We start from the raw sequence: 24,299 nt of genomic DNA on the forward strand, positions 1-24,299 counted from the left end.
ACTGAATGCCATCTTTTAATAAAATTTCCAGAATAACCCAACAAAAACCATAGTAAAGGGCATTCCTGTGCAGCCCTTTATCTTCAGAGCTCCAAACCACATTCCAAACTTCAATTATTACCTAAGAGCTTCGGCTGCTTGATCTCCAAAACAGCCAATCTGTTCCCACATCTGATAGCCCATTCAAAAGCAAATACTATGTACCCAATTTTCAAAATGCAAACAAAACTTTTTCTCACCACTTCCAACTACACACTCTAAAGCTGCTATAGCCACAATTATTTCTTCCCTAATCTACTAAAGCAACTCGCCTGACTCTTCTATCATCACTTGCTCTATTTTCAATAAGCCAGCTAAAATTTGGGACAAATATAAATATCCCCACTCAAAACCCTGTAAAGACCAGGCACCAACAGCTCTCGCCTATAATCCTAGCTACACAGGAGGCTGAGATCTGAGGATTGTGTTTTAAAGCCAGCCCTGGCAGGAAAAGTCCACGAAACTCATCTTTAACCACCAGAAAATCAGAAATGATGCTGTGGCTCAAAGGGGTAGAGCACTAGACTTGAGGGGTAAAAAAAGGGGGGGGGGAGGCTCAGTCATAGCACCGAAGCCTTTAGTTCAAGTCCCAGGATTGGAGAAGGAGGAAAAGCACCTCCAAGGGTGCTGTACTCTCTCCAGCCAACATTTTGATCTCTGGATACAACTATTAAATTTTGGTTGTATTCATGCGAGCTTTATCAATGTTTACCAATGTAGAAACTCAAAATGAAAAATGTTTCAATTCTTTTTTATTCATCTTTAAACAATGAACCCATGACATGTTAACCAAAACAAACTCCCCTACACACAATTGATGAAAGAATGCATTTCCCAACAAAATAAAGGGAAAAAAATGCTCTTTACTTTTTGGCAAATCTCTTGTAAATGTGTGCCTTTAGGCAGATGTTCTCATACCACACATAGCACACTAACTCTAAAACACCACTGTATATTTTGTGTGAGAGAGGCCGTGAAGACAGTGTGCAACATCTAATGATCATAAAGGTGGTATGACTTCACAGACTGCCTAAAAGAATGCACAGAACAACTTCAGAAAGCTAAAGCTCCGATGATTTCTCCTCTGAGTTGAGAAAAAAGCCCAGACCATCACAAGATCTAACCCTCTCCAGTCACAACTTTTCTGACCTAATTCTTCTACCCACTCTAACCCTAATGCCACCCATTCACAGCTACAGCTACAGTAACAGAAGGATGTGTTGGCCATTTCCTTGGAAAGCTGTTCCCTAAGGCAGTATGGTTTGCCTCAATGTCAATTCCTCAAGATTCACCCAGCTCTCACTACTTAGTATCATAGTTTTCCCATTCCATGGTAACATTCCTACTCCTCTTTATCTTATTCAACTTATTCTCATAACTATTAGTGGCTAATATACTTTATCATGTACACTACCTATTCCCCACATAAAATGTAAACTGAGTGGAATTAGAGCACTGTTTTTTGCTGTTTGCTGTATTTTCTACAAACACTCCTCTTTGAATAAAGTTGTTTTTATGACTACTAACATAAAAACATATGCTACAAAACATTCTCACAATTTCACGTAAGTTCCAATGGAGTATTTGCTTGACAACTCTACTAGCCTACTCTCCTCCCTTGTAAAATAACACAATGCACTACTGCTCCTTTAAGATTCTTTCTAGGACTGGGAATGTACCCTATTGATAAGGATGCTTGCCTATCATGCATGAAGCCCTGGGTTCCATTCCTAGGTACTACAGACACAAAGCCAGAGGTGGTGCTGTGATGACACAATATTATGTTGATGGATCTAATAATGTTAAGAAAAGGGGCTTCTGTTAACCTGTGGTGTGTTTTTGTTTTGTTTTGCCAGTTTGGGCCTTCAACTCAGCTCAGGGCCTGGGCACTCTAACCTTGAGCTCTACCACTTGAGCCACACACAGCATCACTTTCACTTCCAGCTTTTTTTTTTTTTTTTTTGGTCTATGTATGTGGAATCGAACCCTGGTCTTTGTGCATGCTAGGTAAGCACCCTACCACTAGGCCAAACTCCTGGCCCTCTGGTACGTTTTGTCACAAAATTTCATTTGGGGAAACTAAAGGCTCTTACCTGACTTTTAATCCCATTTCTGTATGGGACTGACATATATAGATGCATGTATACACACATTCGTATTTATGTTTTGAAGGTACTAGGATTTGAACTCAGGAGACTTGGCTCTTTGCTTGGCTAAGCAAGTCCTCTACCACCACTAAGCCACACTTCCAGTCTTGCTTTTTGCTAGCTATTTTTGAGATAGGATCTTAACCTCTTGCCAGGCCCAGAGTGGGATGGTGATGGGCCTATTGCTGGGATTACAGATGCCAGCCACCCCATTCAGCCTCTTAATTGAGGAGTCATTTCAAAGACTTTCTGAGATCCTCCTAAACTAAGCTTCTCACATAGCTGAGGATGATAGGCACATGTCACTGTATCAAGATAAGGGTTGAGACAGGGGTCTCAGGAACTTTTCAGCCTGAAATGAAATCTGCCCATTCCCAGCCTTTCAGGTAACTAGGATTTCAGGCTTGTGTTAAATCATAAGGACTGACATTTTAAGTAATACTGATGTTTTCCTAGCTCAAGGTACTTCCTTTTTTATTCAAGATAGTGGTCAATGCATAGTTGCATATGTCACAAACCAAGATTTAAACAAGTTATCTTTCAAATTAGTGTAAATACCTTGAAAAAAAGTAAATTTTCACCGTAAAAAGTCCCAGTAAGAAGTAAAATAGCTAAGTGCCACTAGCTACTTATGAGGCTGAGACCCATGGTTTGAAGCCAGTCCAAGCAGATCCAAGACACTCACCTCCAATTAATCAGGAAAAAAGCAAATGCTCAAATGGGAGAGCACTAGATATGAATACAAAAACCTAGAGTGTATCTCAACTTTTTTACCTGATATATTGGATACATTTGTATTTGGTTATTTGAAATTGGATAGGGAAGGGGGAAAACAAAATAAGGGGTGGGGGTGGGGGGGGAGGAAAATGGGGACCAAGACATGAGAAAGGGTATCAAGGTATGTGAATTAATACACCTTCTATCTGGTGAATATAATGTAACCCTTCTATTAATTACAATAAAAAATATATGAAAAAAAAAGAAACAACAGACCCACTGTAAGTATGTTAAAGACTTAGAGACTTCTGTGGAGAAGTTAGAGTGGTCAATAGACACATGAAAAAATAGTCAACATCGCTGGCAAAAGAAATACAAATAAAAACAAAATGATTGGGAGGGGGTGGGGGAGGGGAACAAAATCATGAGTAGGGGTATCAAGGTTCGAGAAATAATGTACCCATTACCTGATGAATGTAATTATAACCCTTTTATACATTATCCAGGCAATAAAAAAGATTGAAAAACAAAAACAAACAAACAAACACCCTAGAGTGCAAGACCCCGAGTTTCAGCCCCAGTACTGATACATAACACACACAAATTAAAAGAAAAAAGAAAAGTGGAAAATAGTAATGGAGTAGCAGCAGCAGCAATACCATTTCTCAAAACCAGGAACTTCTCGGGTTTCAGAGCTATTACTAGTCACCATTAAGTAAGCAGTGAACAGATCTTCACTGAACAGAACATTTAAATGTAACCAAACTAAAAAAGTAACCCACTTTCAGTTCAAGTACATACTAGATGGAATGTGTTGAGAGAAACTTAAGAGTTAGAACTCAGGGCTTCATGCTTTCCTGGTTGACATTCCATCATTTGAGCTGCATACCTCCACCAGCCTCATATACACTTGGTATGAACAACTTGAAACTAATTTTATATAAGAGACCCCTGAGATCCATGGGTATAAGGTTCTAAGGAGACTGTTACTGAAAAAAAAAAATACTGAGTGCTTAGGATTCATAGCGTTCAATACTGCTTAATTCATTCTTCTCATAATAATGCCTTACTTCCTCTAAGGACATGCCATCTCTTAGCAAATGCAACTTTAACTTTACGAATTAATTTTCTACTTTGGTTTGGGGTACCATGTGCTTTTTGGAAGGTGTAATTTTTGCAAAAGGGCAGGACTGTATTCAACAGATGATGCAATGACTTAAGGAGAGGAGAGCTGACAGATCATATGAAACTAGGTACAAGCGTCTCATCTGCTTTTTGGAAGGTGTATTTTTGCAAGGTGGGGCTGCATTCAACAGATGATGCAATGATTTAAGCAGAGCTGACAGATCACATGAGACTAGATGCAAGCTTCTCATCTGCTTTTTGGAATGTGTATTTTTTGCAAAAGGGCAGGGCTGCATTCAACAGATAATACAATGATTTAAGTAGAGCTGACAGATCACATGGGACTAGGTGCAAGCTTCTCCACATCAATGGTACTGTTGTGCAACCAGGAGTTTAAATTCTTTGTTTCTGAAATTTCTTCTGGTATTATGACTGATTAATGACTTCTCTTGGTCAACAACTAGATAACCAAGTATCTGTATGAGTGATCACAGGATGTAGGGGTTAACAACATAATGCTACAGAGTACCAAGATAAAGGATTAAATGCTCTGAACAGATATAGTAGGTCATGAGTCAGGTTATTCCTAAGAAAGTGTAAATTCTTATAATAGAAATTACACCATTCTGTGTTGAAGTTTTACAATATACAGTTTCAACACAAATAAAACAGAACCAGACTATAGGAATTATTATTCATAAAAATTGTGGAATATTCTAAAAATAAACAAATAAATAAATGGTGTTGTATTCTAACTCTTGAGACTGCAATTCCTTGCAAGCATGCGAGAGATGTAAAATACACATGGCAAACACCTCAAAAAAGTAAATGGATTTCATTAAGAATATCACGTGCTGAAATATTAAAAGCACTATTTTAAATATTTAATGAAATAAAAAGTCTTTAAGTATATTGCTTAAGCAACTTTAAACCAACTACCTATGGATTTTAGGAATACTCAAGCGTCATTCATCTGAACTAAGCAGGCCAAGCAAAATACTCTACGATTCCTATGTTCTTTTCTATGTCGAAATGGGTGGATAAATTTAAAGCCTGCTCTCTCAAGAGTTGCTTTATAGGCAATTTTCTCCCAGTATCAAGGTCTGAAATTTCCATTTGGCTGCCAGTTTGCGATTAAATTCATCACCTTTATTATAAAAATGTGCTTTACTCCATGGCCTGCTGCACAAGATCTGTAAGAAAAACATTTTTCACTGCTAAAGGCAAAATCATTCTAAGCAACCACCACATCCACTTTAGACACTGGCTTTTCAACCTGATGAATCAGCCTATAGGTTCCTGGAAAAAAACTGTATGTAACAAGGGTGTACCCCTTGTTGCAAATTGAATTCTACACAAATACCATGCTTTAAGGACTTTGGATAAAGCTGACCAAATTTCCGTTTATGTACTTTGTAGTGCTAAAAACTAAACCGGGGGTGGGGGTGTGTGTGTGCAGGAGTTTGGCCTAGTGGTAGAGTGTTTGCCTGGCATGCAGGAAGACCTGGGTTCTCCTCTGTACCACATACATAGAAAAATCCAGAAGTGGTGCTGTTGCTCAAATGGTAGAGTTCCAGCCTTGAGAAAGCCCGAGGACAGCACTCAGGCCCTGAGTTCAAGCAAAAAAAAAAAAAAAAAAAAAAAAAAAAACTAAACCCAGGGCCTTCTTGCTTTATTTGGGGGACTATACATGAATTTTCTTATATGGAGATTCATTATTATTTTAAGCAAATCTCAAGCTGGAAATCAGTATACCAAGAGTATTTCTGAAGTTCAATAAAAAGACAATTATTTTAAATACGAGAAAAAATTAAGTTCCCATCTTTTATTCCGTTATTTACAAGCTCATAGTTTGTTTCATAGTTTAACTTTCACCATCTGGGCAAATAGTCAATGGTCAAAGGTAGGTTTACATCACATTTCTGATTGACTTTAGTTTCCTAATAAGTCACAATATGAAGGGGGAAAACATCTGAAAATAATATCCTTATGACATGAGAGCTAACAAGCATAATATATTTAGAGTAGTATTATTCAGTTGTGAAATTAAATAATGTAAAGGTTATCTATATAATCACTGTCAACAAACTTGGCCAGCAAGTCAAAATATCAATCTTGTAAACAATTTTTTTATCTTAAAAATGCACAAGAAGCAAAATCAGAACTAAATCCCACATTATGTTAAGCCTGTATGAAATGAAGAATTATCAAATTATGTACTACATGAACCTAGAAGCAACGTATCATCTCCACTTTAAGGTGAGCCAAATTCTAGTTCTGTGAACAGCAGTAAAGGCTCTGCATTTCCTTGTTTTCATTTGGCTCGCTAGGCTTTTTTTTTTTTTTTTTAAGGAAAACAGGAAGGGGGAGGAAAAAACAGTTGAAAAGTACTTGTTGAATCACAACAGGAGTTTTGTGCTAAACTATGCAATTCATAATCCATTAAACAAATGATTGTTAATTTACAATGAGCACTATTAGTAAAAAATAAAAATATTAGACTGGATTGTAAGTACTACTGAGAGACAGCACTGGGGAGACTTTCTATTTAGATCTATACATACATATGTAGATGCACATATTGTATTTCATAACAAGTAGCTTTCTAACAATTACAATATATTGGTCATGCTATCTTTTTGGTTCAAATAGTCAGAATACACTTTTTGATAATCAGTAACAGTAACATTAACAAAGAGACTCATTTTGCAATACCAAAAATTTCCAACTTAGAATCTCCTTCCTTCAACTATTATCATCACTTTTTTTTCAGTCTTTCCCCTTTCTTAAGCCCCAAGGCATCTTGAACGATCCATAAAGTACTTCATAATTTAATATTCAAAGCTGGTGAACTTGACACACACCTTGTCACCAGATAACAAAACATCTATATGTTGTGACATTCAGGTAACATTTTTCAATTTACACACACACAAAAAAATGAAAACCAAGATTCACTCATATAAAAATTAAATGTGAACAGTAATGAACTAGTATGGTATGCTCAACCAGGTGGTCCATACATGTGGAACTGGTCTGGTAACCCCTTAATCCCTACAACTGCCCAAAAAGGGGGGTGGGGGGAGAGAAAGATACCATAATTTTTCTAACTCTGACCTTACGTTTATATTCCCTCATTTTTATTCTATCGTTGAATCCATTGATCACTTTCTTTTCATATTTTATTAATATTTTTCAAAGTAAAAAGCAACAAAATATTTTTAGATATCTCTTAACCTCTCCCAATTTAAGTAAGTTTATTTTTAGCCTATAAAAATAGAATAATATAGAACATGTATAAATATTAAGTCAAGCAATATTGTTGTTAATGAATTATCGTTTTGTCAGTACCAAGGTTTGAACTTAACTTTTGTTCAGCTTGATTGCTAGGCTGGTTGGTGCTCTACTATTAATCCAAGCCTCCAGACCAGCTTTTTGTTAATTATTTTAAAGATGGTAGATTCTTGGACCTTTCTATTTAGCTAGTTTTAAACTGACATCCTCTAGATCTCAGCTTTCTGAGAAGCTAGGAATACACATCAATGGATTTTCTTGTATTTTTACATTATTGTAGGGCAAATGTCCTAGATCTACAAAAAAAAATTTTTTTAACTAAAATGGAGGAAAATAACAGCCCTTGTAACACGATACTTAAAATTATTTATATTGTATAAAACAGTGAAAAATATTTTGCCAATCTGCAATGAGCTACACATCTGAACTTACAAATTATTAGAAAATGCTGAGACTACCATAAACTCAGAAAAATCTTGCGTTTTAACATTTTATGCTTAATTTTATTATTTTGAGGAAAAGTTAAAAATTCCTGTGGTAAATATGTTGGCAATGAAACAACTTAAAATAATTGAGGCTACGCATATCAAAAGATGATCCAGTCTTGATGTAATAATTCTCCTTAGAAATCAGGCCAAGGCTCTTCCTTGCTAGTGTCACACAGATGTACTTCTACACAACAGTCCACTTACCTGCCATTCTTGAAGACAGCAGTATCAAAATCACATCTCCATACTTTGAGGTAAGTGAATGACATTTACATACATGTTTACAGATGGTACTGAGATCTTTAAGACCCTTTGCAACTTTGAAATTTAAGGACTGGGGTTTCCTTTGGACAAGGACAATTTGGTGAAGGAGTAAGAAAAGGCATCCTGAAAATTAAATCCAGAGCTTTGTGATATAAAACAGCTCTCCATCCATGAGCTCCTTTTTTCTTTTCACAAAAATCCTTCCCAGCTTTCCAAGATAAGTGTTAGTATACTGTATCTCTTTTTGAACTTCCCTTTCATAAAGGCTACTATAAACTGTAAAGATCATCAAAACTTTGCTTAAGCATTGCAGAACTGCTATGTACCAGAGGGAAAAGAATAGAATCTAAGATAATCATTTTCTCCTCAATATCTTATTATTACAGTTTCTGTCATTTAGTAGCTCCCAATTTAAAATTTCTGGACTTAAACTATGATAGAGCATTGCAGACTTTCTGTGTGTGCCTATTTTAAAATGAACTTCAATATGTATGTTATCAGAGCTATAGTTCTTAAAGTTGTCTATTTACTTTAGACTTTCCCTATGATCCTGCCATATCACTCCTGCGCATCTACCCTGAATGTCATAACCCAGGATATAAGGATACCAGCTCAGCCATGTTCATCTCTGTACTATTCACAATAGACAAGCAATGGAAACAATCCAGATGCCCTACTACGGATGTATGAATACAAATAATGTGGTACAGCAGGACTCATGCCTATGATCCTAGCTACTCAGGAGGCTTGAAATCTGAGGATGAAGATTCAAAGCCAGCCAGGATACAAAAGGACCTGAGACTCTAATCTCCAATTCACCTCTAGAAAAAGAAAGGGAAGTGGGGCTTGGTTCAAGGGTAGGGCAGTAGCATTGAGCTGAAGAGCTCAGGGACAGTGCTCAGAGATCAAACCCCATGAGCCACAAAAAAAAAAAAAAAAAAAAAAAGTGGTACATATATACAATGGAGCTCTACATAGCCAACAGACAAGATAAAATAATGACAATCGCTCACCCATGTTGAGTAAGATTAAGTCAAGACCAAAAGAACAAAAGGTGCATGGGTCTCCTTGATATGTAGATATTAGATTCAACAGTATAAGAGCGATGACTCAATATATTCAGGTACCCAAGGTTATGGATATGATCCTAGAGATATAAGCATAACTACATAGACACAAAAATCTACAAGGGGATATATACTCTACATACATGTTATATTATATAGATTGATATGTATCTATGACATACAAAACCTATGTTCTAAATTCAACTATGTTCTAAAATCTATGTGCCAGTGGTTGCATAGAGATTCCCTTTTCGAATACCTGTTTGTTAAACATCACATTTGAAATACAAGTCAGTGTCAATAAAATCTTTCAAAAAAATGTCTATTTACTGGAGTAAACAAAATTCAACACAAAAACTACTTGGCAGCATTTGAGCCACGGAGGGCCTGGAGCGGAGCCTAGTGCAGAGTGCTTACTTAGTATACACAAAGCCCTGGGTTGGATTCCTTGGTACCACATACACACAAAAAGCTAGAAGTAGTGCTGCGAGTGAAGTGGTAGAGCTCTAACCTTGAGAACGCTCAAAGGACAGTGCCCAAGCCCTGAGATCAAGCCCCAGGATTAGCAAAAAAGAAAAAAAAGAATTTGAGCCACAGAGCCTGGCTTCATCTACAATTCAGGTGCACTAGTCTTATCACTTTACAGTACTCCCAATCACTAACCCAGATTTAGCTTGCCTCCTTGTCTCCAGTAGAGTTCTAAATCCAACACATTAGAGGAAAGAACTGAAATATGCAGCTTCACCTACAATTTATCACTTTACAGTACTCCCAATCACTAACTTGGATTTAGCTTTGCCTCCTTGTCCCCAATATATTTCTAAACCCAACGTAATAACGGAAAGAACTGAAATAAGCAGCATAAAAATAAAAAGGTTAAGGACTTAGGATACAGCTCTCTTGCCTAGCAAGTGCAACATCCTGGGTTGGATCCCCAGTACAAAAAAAAAAAAAAGGTAACAAATAAATGGATAAATAAATACAAATAAAAGATTAAGTCCAAACATACTAAGGGAAATAGCAAGAATAGGAAATATAGACAATAAACATTAGGTAATAAGATGCCCCTAAACAAAAGACAGAAAAAGAGTGCCAAAGAGAAAAAAAAGAATATCTGAAAAAAGAAACAACAGCATCAAGTCTTCTATCATGTTTAATATGCCACACCATAATCCCCATAAAACTGAAGACAAGAAAAACTAAGCAAATAACTATGAAGGCAGATGATGAAAGGAAGGAACAAATCCAAGAGAGATGGGTCTCTTGCTATCCTAAGAATATAAAGCTCCAGACACTTAACAGAAACTTATTTTACACTGTTTGACGTTAAGATCACACATTTTTACCTTTTCTCCACTAAAGTCCTATGGCCTTGGAAGGTCAGGTGGAATTTTATTACTTCTCCAGAAACATTTCATTGCTTCACAGACTTACATTACTTTTCATTAGTATACTTTTACATTACTTTTCATATCATAGTCTCAACTCACCAATCCTTAGGAACAAATATGAAGTTTTGGCATATACTTCACAATAACCCAATCTACTTGTAAGAAGTAAAAATGTTCTAGTGTTAAATCATTAAAAATACTGAAATGCATATTCTCAGCAATATTTTAGAAATTTCCTATTACATCATAATACTCACTTTCTATTTCTATGCTACAAAAACCTTTTTTATTTTGCAATACAAAGTCTGATTCTCCTAAGTGCCAATCATAACATTTGAAGGCTTTCTGAAAACATAGTAAATTCATTTGCTATTGTCAATATACATACTTTCTAAAAACAAAGTGGTATGTCCAAAAGAAGCAGTTAAGTAACTCTTGTAAACTTAAAAGAACATTTAATATCACCATGAAAACTGAAATGATTTCAGTATGTAAAACCCTATGAAATAGCAATAGGAAATAGAATATAATTTATTCAAGAAAGAAGAATAACAAGGGCAAGTAATAAGGGTTAAGATCCCAATTTTGTAAAAGATAATGTAAATTTTTTTTAAAAAGATAAAAGTTCACCTAGCTCCAAATTATGTTTTCACTTTTTTAGCTGATAAATTAAGTTTTCCTTAAAAAAAAAATTATGAGAACAAATGTTTCTAATTCATAGTGTCTACCAGAAGGAAAACAGGCAAGTTTCTCAGAGAATCACAAACTAAGAAATAATCTTTCAAATGACTAAATAAAAGCTGTTCAGACTATAACAATCTTTCTTGCCAACAAGTTTATAATTTGAATCTACTAATCATTAGCAAAAGCGCTATTTCCAAATCATATGTAAGAAAGAATAGTATTTCTTCAACAACTGCATGGCATATTTTAAAGCAAAATATATATTTATCTAACTAAAAAAAACTGACAAGAATGTCATAATGCTATAAACTAGAATAATAAAATGAGATAAGATTATCTTTGTACCACTGATAACTTTTTATTACCACAATAAACTATGATCCTAAAAAAACTTTCTTTTTAACTAAACATATAATACTAAACTGACACACACACTTTTTTCTGACTCACGTCACTGAAGAGATATCAACCATTTCCTTGTAAAATTTAAAACTGCAGAAAATGTGTAAGGTTCTTAAGATATATGACATACTCCGGGTGCAACAACCTTTCAATGAAGCTGTGAAAGCAGACAATACTTTGGAAAATAGCTCTAATCAAACTGAAATCCTAAACAAGTTATATGAAATGTCGTTAACATACTAGCATATGGTCTCTTAAAAAGACAAATTCTTAAAAACAAACAAACAAACAAACAAAAACTATCACAACTCATTCACATGCCACCCTAAACATTAAATTCAGGAACTGCTGTTCATCCTACTCCTAAGCAACTATTTCCTTAAAATTTAAAGGATAAAAATGTTCTATGCTGGCAAGTTATTTCTCAACACATTTTAATCACTAAAAGCTCTCTTTTGTGTACTAATATCTCCATCTGCTGGAACATAAGTTCCTTAGATTCTTAAGGGATGTAAGCACAGCTCAGTGCTAGAGTTCTTGCCTAGCATTCACAAGGACCTGAATTCCATCCTTAGGACAAGGAAAAAATGGAAATCCTTAAGAGATAAAAACTTTATGGTAGAAAGTTTTACAACTACTTAGAAAAACAATTTTAAGACTTGATTTCTACCCAGTTTTATCTATCTTGAAGAACTGTAAAAGCTTAAAGAGGTAGAGGTAGTCTTGATTTCACAATATTACTCAGAACAATTCAATACATTAAAACTTTTGCCTGTTACTTCTACTCTTTATAGTTAGTTAAGATACAACATTGCTTTCACAATATTACTCAGAACAATTTTCAATACATTAAAATTTTTGCCTGTTACTTCTACTCTTCACAGTCAAGATACACAGTATTGGCATAAAGAGAGCAACCATATCCATTTTAAGATAAATAAAATTGAGATGTGTACTCCTAATTCTGTTGGATATGGAGTAAAAATATAATAAAATACTTGGTACAACAACAAAGAACGTAACTAGTAATGACACATTAAAAGGGCAAAATAAAATTTAGAAAAAAAAAAAAAACAGTATACACAGAATAAAAAACTGAAGAATACCCTAGCAATCAGAACGAGTCACTATACCTATCATTTGAAACATATGCCTAAAACAGACAAGATAGTTTTAATCACTCAGTAGTTTACTACCACTTATTAGAATTTTAAAAATGGCTTTTCTAGCTGGGCGTCGTGGCTCATACCTGTCATCCTGGCTACTCAGGAGACCGAGATCTGAGGATCGCAGTTTAAAGCCAGCCCAGGCACTAAAGTCTATGAGACCACAAGAAAACTGGAAGTGGCACTGTGGCTCAAGGTGTAGGGTAGCCTTGAGCTGAAGAGTTCAGGGACAGAGCCCAAGCCCAGAAGCCCCACAACAAAAAAGGGGGAAAAAAAAGAAAAGAAAAGGAATGTCTTCTCTATATTGTACAATAAAGCAAGTAAGTACTTGTAGCTGTATCAAGAACATTACTTTAGTGTTGGACAATAAAACAGATTCTATTACAACCCAACTGGGTGCTGGCGGCTTCCACCAGTAATCCCACCTACTGATATCTGAGGATCACAGTTCAAATCAGGCAGGCAGGAAAGTCTGTGTGAGTCTTATCACCAATTCACCACCAAAAAGCCAGAAATAGATCTGTGGAGTGTTTGAATGCTAGTGCTCAGGCCCTAAGTTCAAGCCTAAGAACTGGCTATTGCTGCATGCTCACATGCACAGGACCGTGCAGGACATACATGTACACATACACAAAGATGATAATTACCAAATTAACAATGTTAAAATTGTATTGAGAAAATAAGAATGAACTCATGACTTTTAAAAATCAACTATTATATAGTTCTGTCCAGAGCAAATGATTTGAAAATAGCCTGTATTCAGCAATAATAAAGTGTGTTGGCACCTAACTGTGAGTCTAGCACCATCCCAGAGAGGAGTCTTGGAGAAACACCCAATCTGGCTGCATGACAAGACAGGCAGAGGGAACTTAGGGTGGCACCCGTAGGAGCAGAGCACATTGCCTCAGAAAGAACTATTTCAAAAGACAAAGGAGACACTGGCCAAAATTGTATTGATCAAAAATAATCACTGCAGTTTATTTAAATAAATCGTCTATGAAATTCTCTCATGATAATGACCACGAAAGAGTAAGCATTGATGGGCTGCCATTTAAGGCAGTTTCACCTAGCTAAACAGTTTTCCTTGAGTTTTTGTTTTGTTTTTTTTTTGTTTTGGTTTGGTTTTTTTTGCCAGTCCTGGGGCTTGATCTCAGGGCCTGAGCACTGTCCTTGGGCTTTCTCAAGGGTAGAGCTCTACCACTAGAGCCACAGCACCACTTCTGGCTTTTTTTCTATATGTGGTACCGAGGAATTGAACCCTGGTCTTTGGGCATGCTAGGCAATCACTCTACCACTACACCAAACTCCCGCCTGGCAAAACAGTTTTAACTAGTAAAACACTACTTTACTTTGGAAACGAATGGATAAAATATAACAAGCATATATCTAGCTAATTTTCCCAGTATGATTTCCAAACATCAATGTTTTCCCTGAGAAGAAGCTCTCTCAAAGAATGACAAAATAAGAATTGTAGAAAGAATAGCAGAAATTAGAAAATTACTGTGATTTAATTCTGGCAAAGTTTAGCAACCTTAAGGCAATCTAATACTACAGTTAGTATTCAATTCTCTTCTGGACTAAAGACTTAAAAAAAAAAAAAAGGAGAAAAAAAATCCTAACTTTACAATATAACAATCAGTCTATCATTAACTCTACTCCAGATATAAAACTGAACTTCAGTAATGATGGAAACATATGTGCCTCCTGATATTAGGTAACAAAATACAACAGCACCTCTGATATACTCTGAAAGTGGTATATTCCAACTTATTTCATCCTTTAAATCTTCCCAAGTACTAGATACACAAGGTATGAAAGAATAATCTTTGGACAGAAGTCAGTTGAAAAAAAGAGAGCTTTGATTTTAGCCAGACACAGGTGGCTCAAGCCTATAATCCTGGTTACTCGTGAGGCTGCCTTTAAGAACCACAATCCAAAGTCAGCCCCTGGGGAAGTAAAGTCTGCAGGATTTGACCTTACAGTGGAGGTAAGACCAGCTGTGGCTTAAATGGTAGAATACTATCATTTAGCAAAAAGCTATAGGACAGGGTCCAACCCCCTTTAAAAGAAAAGATACTGAATTAAGATTCTAATTTGAAAAAATCAACCGTCAAGAAATTTTTGGATAAAACTACAGAAATCTAATTGATCAGGTATAGGATTTACTCATTTTGTTCAAGTAAAGTCACTTTATAGAAAAACATTAAAGAAATACAAAAACAAGATATCTCTAATTTACTTTCAATAATCAACACAAATATAAGTCAAATAAAAGTAAATAAATCAGATGTTGACTGTGGTAAAATTCTCAGAAGTCTGCACTGTACTTGTTAACATGTACACCCTTAACAAATGGTGAGATTAGGTAACACTTTTCCAAATCAAAACAATTCATTTAAAGATAGGCTATTCAATTCTCAGAAAAACAAAGCTTAATTCTCTCACAAGTGCCCCAAAACTGTGCTCCACCCAAACAGCCACACGTGTTCTAAGCACTTCATGATGAATACACTAACTTGTAGGTAAGGTTGGAGAGGAGACATGTATATGTTTGTGTACAGTTAAAAACTTACTTTTTAAATCTCTTAAGACTTTTGAGATATAGAAAACTCAAAAAACAACCACTTTCTATTTATTATTATTTTGGAAAATCAAAAACATTAAGAAACAACTAGGCTGAAAGTATCAACTCAGTGTAGTGTTCGTATGTTTGAGACTACCCTTTTCACTATACTTTTACTGGTTTACCTTCAAAGAGTTCATAATAAGATTAACATTCCCTACAATTTCTCAGAGAGAAACTTGAACCACTGACTTAAGGCTTTAAGCCCACCACATCCCCACGCTAATGCAGTCGTCTATTCTCCACTTGATCTTTAACCTTTTCTCTCCATACTTTTGCCATTCCACCTCAATATATACACATTTTTAAACAAGCCTTGCTGACACCATAATCCTTTTCTTTCTCCTGGACCTACTTCCATCTTCCTACAGAGCTCAGGTTCTATATCACAAGAAAACTTTACTAAGCATTCCATCCCAATGCAACTTCTGAACTATCAGTGCTCCTGATTTTCTTGCACTTAAAAACCTAGCTGATAACCACAACAATAAAAGAACCTTTCTCCCCTTCAAATTTCTCAGTCTTTACAAGATTCTGTTTATTCAACTGCTCATCTTATCATAAAGAATCTACAAATACCAATAAATCAGAAGATGTTACTACTTCACAGAATGAGCAAATCTTGTGCCCATTACACCCTTCAAACCCCAGAATATTTGTATCTGAGGTTGGAAGGGCAGTTAATTCCTTTTACTGGCTTGGGGTGGGGGCTCAGTGGTAAAGTGCTTGGGTGGCATGCATGAGCCCCTGGGTTCAACCTCCATCCGCTAGAAAAATTAAAACTTAATTCCACTTAAAAACAAAGCTCGTGCTCAGGAATAAAACTGATTAATGAACTGCACGTTGATGATTCTACAATCCATATTTTCTATAGATCTATAGTCAAAGTATTCAACATGTCATGGATGTTCTCATCAGCATAGGAAATAAAGATACACTCACTTTCATTTTAGGGTTTGTTCATGCTTTGAGCATACACAAGCTTACTGAGTTAACCATTTGATTGGCTGCCATAGTAATGGGAACACCACTGAAACAACAGTATGGCAGAAGATCAGGTACAGGTAATTTTAGATTGGTTCTTTTTCATGGGTAGAAAAAAAATATTCCTCTTAAAAAAATATTGGCATCACGCCTGTAATCCTAGCTACTCTAGAGGCTGAGATCTGAGGATCACGATTCAAAGCCAGCCCGGGCACTAAAGTCCGGGAGACTCTTATCTCTAACCACTAGAAAACCAGAAGTGGCACTGTGGATCATGGGGTAGATCCTTGAGCTGAAGAGCTCAGAGATAGCGCCCAGGCCCAGAGTTCAAGCCCCAACCCCCACCAAAAAAAAAAAATGTATCTGAAACATATAATGGAATACAGCCAACAAAGAACTATGGTTTATATTTAAGGTTTGTAATAGATCTAAAATCAGCAGTCACCTTCCCCGTATCACTATGAGGAATGCAATGAGTGGGTTACCTAATATAGCACTCACTTCCAATCCACACACAGTAACTCTCCTTTTGTCACTCCAGTGGCCCACTTGATAAATCACTGGGTTATTTGCCCTACACTGATCTAAAGCTGACACAAGTATTTATTCCTGGCTTGAATCATTTGGCAACATCAAGCCCCTAATATTGAACCTTTCCGTCAGAAATAGTGCTTCCTCTTCAAATAGTTATTAAAAATAACATTAGTAAAAAAAAAAAAAGCAATACTGCTAAATAGGCACTGAATTTGTGTGTACAGAAGTACTTTAAAGTTACAAAGGAATTTAACTGGATGGGCTGAAATTCCTCTAAAAATTGTCTTTACTCTGTTTTAAGTTCTTAATCATCCAAATGGTTTTCTCTTGAACTGAGAGTACACATTTAGCTCTAAAAAATACCATGTCACTGAATTAGTAAAAACCCACAAGCTGTTTCTTTATGCTTACTACCTATAGCAGCAGCTGAGGTTTAGTGGGTTTTTTTCAGCATATGAGTTAATATTCTAGAATTAGAAGAGCACATTACTAAGTCAAAAGATGAAATTGAAATTAAGGGTGCCATTCTACTGTTACTACTTTGCTCTCAAGACGTTTACAGTTTCTCTACAGCTATGTAATGAAGAGACCATGGCAAGTCTCAGGTCCAGGATGCTCTAAACACCTTAAAAGAATACCTGTGTTTAAAAAATTACCATTTGTGCCAAATGACAATCTGCTAACTATAATTTATTCATCCTGAACACGCCAAAGTTTCACTTGGGGATACAGATTTTCCCATCTACTGTGCTGTTTAATGTGTGTGTCTAAAATGAAACTCTTGCATTGACACAAGATATTAGTTCACGCACTAATATCTTTTGGTGTAGTATCTTTTGGCTGGAAATTAGTGCTTTGGTAAACAATTTTATCTAATTTTCATACATACCAAGAGTAATGAAAACTAAAATGAAGCACACCTTGAGGGCAAGTACTGAAAACAGATTTGTAAGTCAATTTGAATAGAAAAAAAATCCATTACCCTTTTTCTCTAATTGTCCAAATGCTTAATTTCTTTAAAATATTAGACAGGGTCAGGAGTTTGGCCTAGCATGCACAAAGACCTGGGTTCAAATCCTCATGAATAAATAAATAAATAGATAAATAAAATATCAGACAATTTCTGGTGTCACATCCATATTTGGGAAGTTTTGTTTTTTTTCTGTGTTTATTTTTTATTTTTGTCTGTTGCAGGGCTTGAACTCAGGGCCTGGGTGCTGCTCCTGAGCTCTTTTGCTCAAGGCTAGAGCTATTACCACTCTGATCCACATTTCTACTTCCAGACGTTGAGTGGCTAATTAGGAATATAATGGGGACTTTTCTGCCAGGACTACTGCCTTTGAACCTCAAAACTCAGATTTAGGCCTCCTGAAAAGCTAGGATTACAGGAGTGAGCCATTGACACCAGCCATTTTTGTTGTTTAAAAATTCATCCACACACTCTATTTTTAAACATAAAGAGCCAATGTGTGAATTCAATAAACATGTATGAGCGTTCACATGCCAAGCTCTTCAGGTGGCACTTTCAAGAACCAGATTCTAACAAAAAACAAACAAATGAGATGAAAGTTACACCTAACACAGACTGTAGTATAAATTTAATGTTTCACTTCTCTGTCAAATGAGAAATCTTACAAGGACACCAAATAATGAAGTTATTTTGAGCCCCATTCCACCCAAATAAAAACATTTTTAAGGCATATACAATACCTAAAAGTTAACATTATTTAAAAAAAAAAAAACTATTCTTATGGTGCACATTGATTTGGCGGGGCAGGGGGGTGAAGTGAAAATAGGAATTTGAACTTATGGCCTCACACCTGCTAGGTATTCCATCTCTTGTCTTAATGTCAAACACAGTGGGGAGAGAAAATAAAATAATGAAGTCTTCTCAACCATGTTAAAAAAAAAAAAGTGACACACTTCTAGTCATGACTTCCTCTTGTAAGAGGATTATTCCTGGCCCCACCCTTCAGCCTTATAATGGACTCATTCCAAGAGAATGTTGCCTAGTGGGCATTTAAGTTATCAATAAAAACCCAACAGCATCACAGCATTTTCCACCTCTGCCAGAGAAGGGCAATTATCTGCTTACAACTGCACCATCAACAAACTGTACTAACTATACTGAGTTCCTCAAGTAAACTATAATGTCGTTTAAATCCAATTATAAAATGCTGCCCTATGATCACCCTGTTGAAATTCCCTTAAAACCAAAAATAAGAAAAAAAAAACATACAACAAAAGAGCAGCAGCAACAACAAACCCTTTCATATGCTTAGATATGGGCCTCAAAAAGGAGCATCTGAATGAATTAAGACTTTAGTAAAGTTCAAGCCAAAACAAGAAGGTTTATATCCCATACTTCTTTTGTCACAGGAATCTATTTCCCAAAAAAAGTTTCTTGTGGAAAAATGAAATATTAGCTACAGAACAGGAAAAGCATTTAAAAAGTTAAATGTGGACTAAAGGTATAGCTCAGTGGTAAGGCAATGGCCAGTAGCAAAGTCCTAATTCTATCCCAGACCCCACACATACCTGAAAAACTCAAAAGATCCTGTTTTACCTTTATAGCCTCAAGGCCACTTATGAAAAGGTGTTTATATCAAAAACACTTGTATAGTCAACTGTGTTATATCCTTGACAGTGAAACTTTCACAGTAAAGTATGTACAGCAGAAAAAAAAATTAAAAAGGACTAATCTTCCATTTATTTAGGCAACCTTCCAAAGTCAGCCAAATGCTGAATATACAACATGATACAAATGACAGGTCTCAGTTACTGCCAACTGCCATACAGAGTTGTGGCACTCTTGGGAAGGGCAGTGGAGTAAAGAGAAGAACTGCTCCCAAAGATCTAGCTACCTTATTAGCACACTAAATTCAGGGGTTTGTATGCAAACGATCAATCTCCCCTCCTAAAGAACTGATTACTGGGACTCCTTAAGAAAACTATCTGTCCCAGACAACTGACTGCTGTCAACAATGATTCCTTCTTCAGACAAAAGATCTATCAAGAAACCAAATATATATATATATATATATATATATATATATATATACACATACATATATATAAAAAAATCAGAGGCCTGTCAGCACTAACAGCTGCCTGGCTAATTTTAAGTGGAAGATTTTGAGGACAAAGTTTCTATAAATATATAAATAAATCAAGAAAACTATGGATAAGACACACGAGACAATGAACTCCTAGGAAGCAGAAATAGGCATTAGCATGAAAATATATTGTAGTAAATCAAGTTTGTTGTTTAAAATCTTTCTTTTTTTTTTTTTTTTTTTTGCCAGTCCTGGGTCTTGAACTCAGGACCTGAGCACTGTCCTTGGGCTTTCCCAAGGCTAAAGCTCTACCACTTGAGCCACAGTAACACTTCTGGCCTTTTCTATGTATGTGGTATCAATCAAACCTGGTTCTTCCTGCACGCACTCTACCACTATGCCCAACTCCAGGAAATTTTACTATCAAAAAAGGGCTTTCAGAAAATAAAAATTCATTTTTGCAAACCACTGACACCATCTAACATCGCTCTATTTTTTCTATCGCTCTATTTTTCTAAGCTACATGATTTTCCTGATATTCACAATAAGAAGCCATAACGCCTTTTGTTAAAAAAAAATTTAATTTTCAAATAAACAGCTTTACCAAATCCTCTAAAAACTAAAAACTCAAAACCTGATGTTAAACTACCTTATTTTTCCTTTTTTGGGTTTTCATTCAAATTTATTTTTCCTTCACTTTTATAAAAACAATTTACATTTAACTACTATTGTTCAAATGTCATTTTCATGGCAAAGAAATATCTTTTTTTTTTTTTAAGTGTACTGTTTTATTAAAGTAGATGGTTGGAAACTTTCTGAAGACAGGGCAGTTTTAAGACCTAGGTTTTACTTAGCCTGTCATGGTACTCCAAGTACCAACTAAAATTTGTTCTTTATTTAGCTGTAAAACCTAAAATATATTCTCTACTTCAAGAAGGAATCCCATTAAATATACTTGGAAGGAAAGATCGGCAATTAGTCCACGCAAAATCGAATAATGAAAGACCATCAAAATAGACAAAAAGGTAAATTTTAACTTGGTACAGAATGTGTTCCTCTTAAAGCTTCAAGTTTTAATTAAGTAGGAAAATGCAACCAATTATTTAAATTTTAATAGTCAAAACTTCTCAAGCTGGCTGAATATTGTTTAACTATTTCAAAAATATTTTAAACAAAGGATGAACAAATGGAACAGGGATAGTCTCTAGACAGTATGTTGAAAATGAACTACACCACTTGTAGAGGACCAAAGTCAGGAGGCAGAAAACAATAGAAGTAACTGTTCATAAAGGAATGTACTCATTACCTTATGTAACTGCAACCTCTGTACATAATCTTTAAAAATAAGCTTAAACTAAACAGCAAAACGTTTAATTGTCATATATCTCATTAAGCTAATCAATACTTACAAATAAAACTTAATTTTTCTGAACTTAAAAGTAACTTTTCTAGGGCTGGGAGTTTGGCCTAGTGGTAGAGTGCTGGCCTGGCATGCACCAAGACCGGGTTTCAATTCCTCGGTACCACATACATAGAAAAGCTGGAAGGGAAGTGGTGCTGAGGCTAAAGTGGTAGAGCTCTAGCCTCGAGAAAGGCCAAAGACAGCACTCAGGCCCCGAGCTTTTTAAAAGCCCAAGATTGGCAAAAAAATAAATAAAAATTTAAAAAGTAACTTTCCTACCAAGCATTATGGACAAGCGAAAATATTATTCCTAACCACAAATATAAGTCACTATTAACTTATTTTGAATAATGACAGGCCACAGGAGTAAAGCACAACTTGTCAAATTTCACAAATCAGCCAGAAAGGAAAAAAAAAGTGATATATTTAAGATATCAGTATTTTTCTTCAGTCAAATTAAGTTTACAATAATGCTAACAATTACAGGAAGCAGCGTATTCCACACTAGGGAATAGCCCCTTTTCCTGAATGTTTGCACCAGTCTGATAAAAACAATACAACTTCCTAGTCAGTACACCACCCATCTTAAATCTGTGAGCTGCCTCAGGGAACTTATCTGCACTGGAAAGCTGAACGGACTAGCAAGGAAGCACACGTTCAGGTAAGTTTCTCTTTATGAAAAGGAGAAACACCACCTGGATCATGCTCCTCTTGAACTAGTGGTGTTCCACATCTAGGACTCCAACCGGTTAATCTTCCCAACCAAAGACAAGAATAAACCCTTGCTAAAGGTAACACAACTGAAAATGGTAGATTCTAGTCAAACACTAGAAATTTTACAAAAAGGCAACTTCAACTGCAGATGAATATGAAAGCCTTTTACAACTAATCAAGGAAATTCAGACTGTTTAAAGCTCTTTAAATGACCTCTACGAGGGAAAGGTATTTCCAAACTTCTTAATACTCTGATGTGCCGTCTGGTCAAAGTTAGCATTTTAGGGATGCTATTATAATAAACTGCAGCAAAAAGGATTTTTTCACCCTACGTTATTTTTCCGGAAACTTTAGCTGAATCACACGAGGAAGTGTACCGTTATCCGAGTGTGAGCACGTCTGTGGACCACAGAAGACACTGTGCGCGTAACATACATTTGGACTGGAAATTGAGGTCAGATCATGGGGCAGGCTACACATTTTGCAGGGAGCGTTTCCACCGTTAAGACAAACAACGCGACGGCTGGCGCCCCTTAGCGCCCACGTCTGGAAACGCTCCACTTCGGAGTTGCAGCTTTTTTTTTGACATTCCAGAAAGTTTTCTGCCTCCACAATCTTTCAAATGCCAACACAAATAGGAAAAGCAGCACCCTTAAAGGGCCAGCTCCACTTTTTCTTTTCTTGGTTCACATCTTGATCCAACAGTGGGGGGGGGGGAAAGAAAAAAAGAAAAAAAAGGAGCAGCAGCGCGTGCCCCGGGCGGCTCGGCGCGGCCTCCGCCGGGCCCGGGGAGGGTTCTCGCTCTGGCCCACAACTTTCCTCGCGGACACGCTTCCGGTCTTTTGTTCTCTCCGCGCCCGCTCCTCGGAAACCTCGCCAGGCTCTTCTCCCCGTCTACGCGCCATTGTGCGGCGGTGGCTGCGCGCCGCGGCTCCCGGGGCGCGGGGGGCGCTGGCAGGTCCCGGCCGTGCCGAGCGCTCCGGGCCGCGGCTGCGGGGAGGCCCCCTCCGAGCCGAGCCGGCCCGGCCCGGCCCCGGCCCCGACGGCCCCGCCGCCCGCCACGGGCGCCGCCGCAAACTTTGGCTCCGCTTCCCTCGGGCCTGGCAAACTTGCCGGCCCCCCGGGCCCCGCGAGCCCTCGGCCGGGCCCGTCCTCGCGGCGGCTATGCCCCCACCCCCGGAAAGTCGGCTTCAACTCCCCAACCGCTCCCGGACAAAAGGGCCCGGGCCGCCCCGCCGCCGCCCGGCCCCGCTTCCCGGCCCCACGTCCCGGGCGGCGTGGCAGGCGAAGCCGCCGCTGCTCCGCCGCCGCCGCCCGACCCCTCGGCCGAGCTCGGCCGCCCTGCTCCGCGGCGCGGGGTCCCCGGGCGCGGAGGGCCGGCGGGCGGGCGGGCAGGGAGGGTCCGCGGTCCGCCGAGCCGGCCGCCCTCCCGCGCGCGAACTTGGCGCCGGCGCGGGGTCCGCCCGCGGCCCCCGCCCTCGCCCGCCGCCGCCGCCGCCGCCTTTGTGCGCCCGCCGGCCTCCCGGCCCCCGCGGCGCGCGTCCCGCCGGCCTGACCTTCCCGCCGCCCCCCGGCCCCGGCGGCCCGGCCGCGCCGGCGCCCACCTTCGTCCAGCAGCCGCTCGAGGTGGTTGAAGATCCCGCAGAAGTTGGGCAGGCTGCTCATGAGCTTCTTGTCGTTCATCAGCTGCATCAGGTAATCCGGGGTGGGCTTCGGCTTCTCCTTCGTTTCCATTTCCCCGACCATATTCCAGGCTCCGCCGCGCTCTCCGCCCGCCGCCGCCGCCGCCGCCGAGGAGGAGGAGGAGGACGAGGACGACGACGACGACGACGAGGAGGAGGAGGAGGAGGGAGGGGCGCGGGCCGGCCCCGGCCGCCGGCCGCTCGGGACGCCGCGTCCCGCTCCGCGCCGGTCCCGCTCCGGCTCCCGCGCCGAGCCCCGGGGCGGCCGGCTCCGCGCGCCCGCCCGCCCGCCCCCCGCAGGCACTTTCCGCCCGGCCCGACGCGCCGCGGCCGCCGCTCGTCGGCCGCCCGGCGCGGCTCCCTCGCGAGGCCGGCGGCGGAGGCGGGTCTCGGGGCCGCTGCGCCGCGAGGAGCCGGGGCCGCTGGTCCGCGGGAGGCGCCGCTCCGCTCGGCCGCTCCGCCGCCGCTCCGCCGCCTCGCCGGGCTCGGGTCCCTCTGGCCGCTGCCGCCGCGGCGCTCG

The 24,299-nt window shown here is 38.6% G+C and overlaps 1 protein-coding gene across 6 annotated transcripts in view; it reads right to left on the reverse strand.

The window, feature by feature from the left end:
* Window positions 1–23,914, reverse strand: part of Qki (QKI, KH domain containing RNA binding) — a 116,251-nt gene extending 92,337 nt beyond the window's left edge. For 2 of the 6 annotated variants that reach the window (XM_090337852.1, XM_090337854.1), the window contains exon 1: window positions 23,702–23,909. In XM_090337852.1, coding sequence (XP_090193978.1) covers window positions 23,702–23,843 — 142 coding nt within the window. In that variant the 5' untranslated portion in view covers window positions 23,844–23,909. Of the gene's footprint in view, window positions 1–23,701 lie in introns of all 6 variants that reach the window. The other 4 variants (XR_016536450.1, XM_090337850.1, XM_090337853.1 and 1 more) reach the window with 4 other exon arrangements.
* Between the last annotated feature and the right edge of the window lie 385 nt (window positions 23,915–24,299).

This window comes from Megascapheus bottae, chromosome 8 (genome assembly GCF_031878675.1).
Source record: "Megascapheus bottae isolate mThoBot1 chromosome 8, mThoBot2.hap1, whole genome shotgun sequence".
Classification (NCBI taxonomy): domain Eukaryota; kingdom Metazoa; phylum Chordata; class Mammalia; order Rodentia; family Geomyidae; genus Megascapheus; species Megascapheus bottae.